The sequence below is a fragment of the Trypanosoma theileri genome (assembly GCF_002087225.1).
Source record: "Trypanosoma theileri isolate Edinburgh chromosome Unknown TM35_Tth_72_V1, whole genome shotgun sequence".
Lineage (NCBI taxonomy): Eukaryota > Euglenozoa > Kinetoplastea > Trypanosomatida > Trypanosomatidae > Trypanosoma > Trypanosoma theileri.
In genome coordinates this window covers 49063-57364 of record NW_021639914.1, presented here as the reverse complement: position 1 = coordinate 57364, position 8302 = coordinate 49063, and the positions used below count along the sequence as shown (strand labels likewise).

Here is an 8302-nt window from a genome sequence, read left to right as displayed (position 1 = left end):
TTCCTCCTGAACTCACAAACAACAAGAAGGGTGATGCAGACAGCAGCAGCAGTATTAGCAGTTCTGTGTGGGTGCGTGTACCACTACTGATTGTGGTTACACTGGCCTGTATTCTTGTATGCTGATTGTAATGGTGGTGTGGTGGTGTGACTCAGGTCATCCTTTGTTTTCTTTTTTTCTGTCTTGCATGCAACCCTACAGTCTAACTAATCTTTCATATGTTGGGATTTTCTCTTCTTTTTGTTTCTTAATGTTAATGTGTTTTGTGTGTGTTTTTGCTTTCACTGTGTTTATCCTATAATTATTATTATTGCTACTCCATTGTGTGTGTGTGTGTGTGTGTTCCTGGAGACTCTCTCCGTGTGCACCTGGGCTTGCACTGTTATGATGATGAACTGCTTTTTGCAGTGGGAAGAAAAGAAAATAATAATAACAGATACATATTTATATTTATAATTGCGTATATACATACACATATAAACTTACACCCATAGTTGGTGTATATTTCTTGTGTTTACTTGGTACGATGGGCTAATGGTTAATATCTGTTTATTTGCTTGATGATTTTGCTGGGTGGTTCAGCCTTGTGTGAGATATTTGTGAGTGTGGGCTTTTTTTTGTTTTTACTCTTACTCTTACTGAGGTTATTGCGCTGTATTGCATTCTTTAACTGGTGGGTTTTACTTTCACGATGTGAGTTTCCATAGTGGTAATCGATTTGTGTGTCCTAACATGGTTGATACTTCATTTCATTTTCTTTTTGATTGTTTTTCTTTCTAGATCAGTGTTTTTACGCAAACCAAACTATTCTCTCTCTCATAATGATGATGATGCACCGTGTGATGTGTGTGTTGGCCGTTGTGCTGTGCTGTGCCTGCGGGTATACCATGACGGCTGCTGCTGACTCGGAATGGGATGATTTTCCTGTAATTACAGCCGCTGACCGTGAAAATGCTGAGAACTACCGGAAATGTGCGAAGAATTATTCTGTTGTTATTGAAAATAAAACTTGTGCGCAATTAGGATTCGCTCCGAAGGCTGAAAAAACACCTCAAACATCAATTCCCAACGAAGATGAAGCGGAGGCACGTCCCACCATTGGAGGAAGTAGTGGTGACACTGAACAGCAAGCTGCAGAGGGAATTGATCGACAAGGCCAACAACAAGGATCGAATCCAACAAGAACAGAAAATGATGCGGGAGAACGTGAACCGGAACCAACAGAATCATCGAAAAGACCTCAAAACGTTGAGGTGCCACAAGGTGATCAAGGAACACCGAGCAGCACATCTGATAACAGTACATCTGCCGACTCTAATGCCACCCAGCAATCATCTCCTGCAACTGTTAATGCGACTGCCGCACTAGATTCAGAAGAAACCAATTCCACTACTATGCCGAGTCCCGCGGGCAATGTCAGTGAAGCACCAACCACCACTCCATCACCATCTCCTGTTCCAAACGCAGAGATCAACACCATCGCCTCCGCTGTACAGAAGAATAAGGGTAATGTTGACAGCAGTATCAGTCCTGTGTGGATTGGCACTGCTGCACCGCTGCTGATTGTGGTTGTGTTCTTCTCCGCTACTGTGTACTGAACGGTAGGGATCATTTGAGGTCAAATAATAATAATAATAATGGTTAACCTAACATAATCATAATTGCGTACATCCCATATGGGTAAATAAATTAATAATCTGTTTACCAGCTTTCTCTTGTAATTCGAATGTCTCTTCTTTTACTTTTGTGTGTGTGTGTTCTTTTTCTAATATTTCCATTACTTGCTTTTCCCGTTGTGTGTTTGCAGAAAATTGGGCTGTTCTGCTCACTGACGGTATACATCTCTTGCTAGCACACACATATGTGTGTGTGCAGTAATTTAATACATAAACTAGAGCCATGGGGTATTGTGTGTGTTTGGCTCTCTCTTATTTGGGTATTCTGTGGTGTTCTCTTTTTTTCTTTTTTTATTAATAGGTACATATGATCATACAAGCGGGATATTCTTTTTTCTTGCTTTACTGTGGAGTTGTTGCTTCTCTCTCTATTCCACTGTGTGTATTTGTGCCCTGCATCCACTCACTATGTGTGTCCCTTTTTCTCTTCCTTTTTCTTTCTTTCTTTTTCACAGTTCCTGTGTAGACCTGTGATCTCAAGTGACGAGAACAACAAGAAGAAGAAGAGTGAAGATGACCGTTATGATGACGATGATGAGCCGTGTGATGTGTGTGTTGGCCGTTGTGCTGTGCTGCACCTGCGGGTATACCATGGCGGATGCGTCCAGTGGAAATCCTAACCCGTACGGTGAGAGAGAAGGTAGTCATTGGGAATGGGATGATTTTCTAATGGCGAGAAGTACAAATAATGGGAATAGGGGAAAGAATCTTGCAGAGGAGTGTCCAAAGAATGATGCTGCTGTTGTAGATGGAATAAAGTGTTCGGAGTGGTTAAAAACTCACCAGCAAGAGCAAGTAACTAACCTTGGACAAAGTTCAGCACTCCGTGCAGAGGATCAGATCCCAAAGAGAGAGGGTGACCAAGAGGGGGACATCAACCAACCTGGTGGTGCACGTAGCCCTGGTTTACCTGAAATGCCAAATGCAGCGGAAAATGGACAAGGTCAACAACGTGATGAAGATACACTCGAAGAAGTAAAAGCTCGTGGAAGTCCAAAGCAAGAGGTTGAATCAGAAGCCTCTGTAAGTGCTGATGAAGCTAAAGGACGGAGTGCAGAAAGAACGTTGACAACAGAAAGGCAACGAGAAGAGTCCAATGCAGCTGTACATGGTAATCATGTAACACCGAGCAACACATCTGAGAGCACTACAACTGTCAACTCAACTACCACTCAGCATTCTCCTCAAGCTGCAGGTACGACTGCCACAACGGAATCAGAAGATACCTATTCCACTACTATTCAGCCGAGCCCCGCAAATACTGTCAGTGAAGAATCAACCGCGACTCCTTCTCGTGACTCTAGTCTTAACCAGCAATCTCCTGCAACGGATGATGTGACTGCCGCATCAGAATCACCAGAAACAAATACTACTACTCCACCGAGCACTGAGAACACTACCACAGAAGCACCAACCGCAACTCCATCTCCTGTACCCAACACAGAGATCAGCAGCACTATTGCTTCCACCGTACACAATAAGGCTAATGTTGACAGCAGCAGTATCAGTTCTGTGTGGATGCGCACTGTAGCACCGCTACTGATTGTGGTGTTATTGTTCACCGCTACTGTGTACTGAACAGTGGGAATCATCTGAGCACAACAATAATAATGGTTAAACTAACATAATCATAATTGCGTACATCCCCCATGGGTGAATAAATTAATAATCTGTTTACCAGCTTTCTCTTTTAATTGGAATATCTTTTCTTTTACTTTTGTGTGTGTGTGTTCTTTTTCTAATAATTTCCATTACTTGCTTTTCCCGTTGTGTGTGTTTGCAGAAAACTGGGCTTTTCTGCTCACTGACGGCATACATCTCTTGCTAGTACACACAGATGTGTGTGTGCAGTAATTTAATACATAAACTAGAGCCATGGGGTATTGTGTGTGTGTTTGGGTGTTTGGCTCTCTGTCTTATTTGGGTGTGGTGAGGTGTTACCTGCTCTGTTTACTAACTATTGTACTCTGTTGTGCTTCTGGGTTAGTATGGGCTGATAGTCCTAAAGCTTCTGATGCCTTTATAAAACCTTCAACTGTTGGTGTTCCTTCTCTTGTTTATCATGCTATTTCCCGCGGGTGTGAGACGTCTTGAAGATGTTGGGAACGGGAACGATGAGGAAGATGATGATCTTGAGGGTGAATATGAGGTTGAGGAATACGAGGAGGATGAGGAATACACTTCAACTTGAAGGAGTCCTGTGAAATCCCGCACTGCAGCTAATGCTGAACCAAATGTAAAGAGTGATGCAGACAGCAGCAGCAGTATCAGCAGTTCTGTGTGGGTGCGTGTACCACTACTGATTGTGGTTACACTGTCCTGTATTCTTGTGTGCTGATTGTAGTGATGGTGTGACTCAGGTCATCCTTTGTTTTCTTTTCTTTTTTGCATACATCCCTACAGTCTAACTAATCTTCCACATGTTGGGATTTTTCTTCTTTTTTGTTTCTTAATGTTAATGTGTTTTGTGTGTTTTTGCTCTCTCTATGTTTATCCTATAATAATTATTATTGCTACTCCATTGTGTGTGTGTTGTTGGAGACTCTCTCTCTCTCTGTGCCTGGGCTTGCACTGTGATGATGATGATGAACTGTTTTTTGCAGTGGGAAAAAGGAAATAATAGTAACGGATACATATTTTTATTTATAATTTCTTATACATGAACGTGGAAAGAGGTAAGTTTGTGTTTCTTTATGTGTTGTGGCAGTTGTTCGTGTTTATAATTTGTTTTGCTTTTTTTTTGGATCCCGTAAATTACACTCGGTGTTGTTTTATTGTTCTCTTCTGTTTCTTTTTGATTGTTGTGACTTGTATAATTTTATTGTATGTTTTTCTGGTGTTGTTATTTGTACGTTTGTTTTGTGCACTATTTATTCATTTCTCTCTTGATTTCTTTATTTAATTAGTCTATTGAAGTCAACTACAATCGCAAAGGCTGTAATGGTGAGGTGCTACCTGCTTTGTGTTTTAAGTTTTTTACTCTGTTGTGCTTGCGGATTGGTATGGGCTGAACCAATCAAGTATACTATGAATCATAGCGGTATGTTGGTCGTTTGTTTTCCTCCTTCGGAGGCTGTTCTTCTTGATAATGGAACTCCTGACTGTGTTGTCCCCAAAGTAGTGAAGACCCAAGAACCTCAAGAGAACCATGCCGTGGTGAGACAACAAGAGGGACCACAGATGGAAGAAAACAAACCGAGAGACGCTGGACCTGAAACCGTGAGGGAATCACATCCGGATAGACATCAACCAACAAATGGAGGGAACACAAACTCAAAAGGATCAGGTGCTAATGAAGGGAATGATATATCTGCTAATGCATCTCAGAGTTCACCTGAGACTTCTTCCAACACTTCACCCTCACAGGAAGCAACCGTTCATCAAACTACACAGGAATCCAAAGATACTCCCAATAAACAAATTCCTGCAGCTACTAGTGGTGAACGTTCTAATGACCCTTCTGGTGGAGATGCTGCTTCTCCCAATACATCTTCTACACCTGGTGATGGCAGCAGTAGTGCACCTGCACGTAACGGTCAACTAGACGGTGCAGCACCACAACCTTCTTCTCCTTCTTCAACCAATTCAGACACAGTGAGTTCCGGTAGTTCTGATACTGCGAATACTGAGAACGGCACTACATCTGCAGAGAGTGAATCAACAAGTAACCAAAATGATGGAGGAAATGCAGATACAACCACCACCTCAAACACCACAACAACAACAACACTTCCTCCTGAACTCACAAACAATAAGAAGGGTGATGCAGACAGCAGCAGCAGTATCAGCAGTTCTGTGTGGATGAGTGCGTCTCTACTGATTGTGGTTACACTGGCCTGTATTCTTGTGTGCTGATTCTAGTGGTGGTGTGGTGGTGTGACTCAGGTCATCCTTTGTTTTCTTTTCTTTTTTTGCATGCATCCCCTACAGTCTAACTAATCTTTTACCTGTTGGGATTATCTTTTCGTTTCTTAATGTTATTGTGTGTTTTGTTTGTTTTTGCTCTCTGTGTTTATCCTATAATTATTATTGCTACTCCATTGTGTGTGTGTGTGTTCTTGGAGACTCTCTCTGTGTGTACCTGGGCTTGCACTGTAATGATGATGAACTATTTTTCAGTGGGAAAAAAAAGAAATAATAATAATAACGGATGAGTTTATATTTATAATTGCTTTTATATACACATATAGACTTACATCCATAGGTGGTGTGTATTTCTGTGTTTACTGGGTAAATTGGGCTAATGATTAATACATGATTCTTTGTTTGCTTGTGGTTTGCGTGGGTCATTCGGTGCTTTTGCTCTGCACGGTTTTTGGTAATCTGTTTTATAAGAGCAAAGGAACAAATAGTAGTTATTACAATTTGTATTCTTATGTACTTGAACACACCAGCATACCCAGTGGTCTGTGAGTTATTTTTGTGCAGTTGGTCCTGTTCTTAATTTGTTTTTTGTTTTTTTTCATTTTCGTTGCTTGGGCGCTGTGTGCTTTCTCCTGCATTGTTGTGTGTTGGATTGTTTTGTGTGGAGAAAGAAAAATAAAGAATACACAAGTATATTTGTAATTGGGCTTGGTCCTAGAGGAAGAGGCATTTTGATGTATTTCTGTGCTTTACTCTTATGGTCGTTCTCTTTAATTTCTTTTTTTTTCTTTTGGGGGTTAATTGGGATTATCTGTTTGTTATTGGGTATTGTATGCGTTGTTCCTTTAATTTGGGTACTATCTAAGTCATGGTGCATCTTTTTTGCATGTGTGTGTTTCTGCTTTAATTGTTGAGTGTTCTTTGATTTGTTGTGTATTCTTATTTTCTTGGTTTCATTGATTCTATTTGTTTCTGGTTTTTCTATCTGTTTTTTCTTTTCTGTAAGCGATTGAAGTAAGACTACTGCAAGAAGTATTGTAATGGTAATGATGCGCTTCGTGCTGTGTATCCTCGCTCTCCTGCTCTCATGTGCGTGTGTGCACGTCCTCGCTGAAGAAGTGCCTGCCGCCGATCTTTCCGACCAAGTCCCTGATACGGAGAGTGAGACAAAAGGTGGTAATGGTCCTGGTAGTGATGGCAAATGCCCTGAAGGTACTGAACTTTCTGATAACAAGACTTGTACTCATAAAAAACCCGAAGCTCCTCCTGCTAAAGTACCGGAAGTTCCTAAAAAACCTGGACTCGACGCTTCCACTGATGAACAACATAATCATCACCAATCTGAAACTCTTGGTCAAGGAACTGCTCAGAGTCTTCCTGGTGCCGTTTCTTCTCGTGGTGAAGATGGTCTTGAAGATCGTGGTGTTTCTGGTGCTCCTGGTCAAGTGGGTGACCATGGTTCAAACGGTTCATCTGGCGCTGGAGCTGGTTCACCAACAGGGGCTGTTTCTGAATCTGCTGCACCTACTACAACGGAGAGTGAGGCTGAGGCTGCAGGTATCAGTCGTTCTGGAAGCAGCGACAACAGTTCAACAGGTGAAACTACAGCTAGACAAGGAAGTGAATCAACAGAAGCTTCTACCTCTTCTCCCAGCAGTTCACCCACAGAGAGTGCCAGAGGTGCTGATGCTGAAACACCTAACAACGCCACTTCGTCTGCAGAGAGAGAATCAACGGACAATCAAAATGAGACAGGCAATACAGAGACCACCACCTCCACTACCACAACAACTACAACACTTCCTCCTGAACTCACAAACAACAAGAAGGGTGATGCAGACAGCAGCAGCAGTATCAGCAGTTCTGTGTGGGTGCGTGTACCACTACTAATTGTGGTTACACTGGCCTGTATTCTTGTGTGCTGATTGTAATGGTGGTGGTGGTGTGACTCAGGTCATCCTTTGTTTTCTTTTTGCATGCATCCCTACAGTCTAACTAATCTTTTACCTGTTGGGATTATATTCTTTTTTTTCTCTCTTAATGTTAATGTGTGTTTTGTGTGTTTTTGCTCTCTTTGTGTATCCTATAATTATTATTGCTACTCCATTGTGTGTGTGTCTGTTCTTGGAGAATCTCTGTGTGCTTGCACTGTAATGATAATGATGAACTGTTTTTGTGTAGTGAGAAAAAGAATGAAATAATAATAACAGATGAATTTATATTTATAATTGCTTGTATATACACATATAGACGTATACCCATAGTTGGTGTATATTTCTGTGTTTACTGGGTAAATTAAGCTAATGGTTAATATCTGTTTGTTTGCTGTTTGTTTGCTGGGTCGTTGATCCCTTTTTTGAGATATTTGTGAGTGTGGGCTTTTGTTTTTGTTTCTACTGTTAATGAGGTTATTGCACTGTATTGCATTCTTTAACGGGTAGGTTTTTCTTTCACGATGTGAGTTTCCATAGTGGTAACCGATTTGTGTGTCCTAACATGTTTGATACTTCATTTATTATTTTCTTTTTTTACTTTTTGATTGTCTTTCTTTCTAGATCAGTGTTTTTACGTGAAACAAACCCTAGGAGCTTGTGAAAAGAATATGCGTCCGGTTTTGGTCTACTAAAAATTTTGGGTTTGAGTTATGTTTTACTTTCCCTCTCTCTTGGGTTTGTTTGTAGTCAAAGAGCCTCGGTTTTAATCGAATAGAAAGGATCTAAGATTTGGTTTTTTCTTTTTAAGTTTAAGGATTGCAAGTATGG

At 41.1% G+C, this 8302-nt stretch overlaps 4 protein-coding genes across 4 annotated transcripts; all 4 read left to right on the top strand.

The window, feature by feature from the left end:
- Positions 1-821: 821 nt before the first annotated feature.
- Positions 822-1598, top strand: TM35_000721210 (uncharacterized protein; the record flags this gene model as incomplete). Its single annotated transcript, XM_029031243.1, has 1 exon — positions 822-1598. The coding sequence occupies one exon, from the start codon at positions 822-824 to the stop codon at positions 1596-1598; it is 777 nt and encodes a 258-aa protein (XP_028877484.1).
- Positions 1599-2189: 591 nt separating this feature from the next.
- Positions 2190-3254, top strand: TM35_000721200 (uncharacterized protein; the record flags this gene model as incomplete). The annotated part of the gene is made up of 1 exon (XM_029031242.1): positions 2190-3254. The coding sequence occupies one exon, from the start codon at positions 2190-2192 to the stop codon at positions 3252-3254; it is 1065 nt and encodes a 354-aa protein (XP_028877483.1).
- Positions 3255-4616: 1362 nt separating this feature from the next.
- TM35_000721190 (uncharacterized protein) lies at positions 4617-5531 on the top strand (the record flags this gene model as incomplete). The annotated part of the gene is made up of 1 exon (XM_029031241.1): positions 4617-5531. The coding sequence occupies one exon, from the start codon at positions 4617-4619 to the stop codon at positions 5529-5531; it is 915 nt and encodes a 304-aa protein (XP_028877482.1).
- A 1049-nt stretch (positions 5532-6580) lies between these two features.
- TM35_000721180 (uncharacterized protein) lies at positions 6581-7465 on the top strand (the record flags this gene model as incomplete). Its single annotated transcript, XM_029031240.1, has 1 exon — positions 6581-7465. The coding sequence occupies one exon, from the start codon at positions 6581-6583 to the stop codon at positions 7463-7465; it is 885 nt and encodes a 294-aa protein (XP_028877481.1).
- Between the last annotated feature and the right edge of the window lie 837 nt (positions 7466-8302).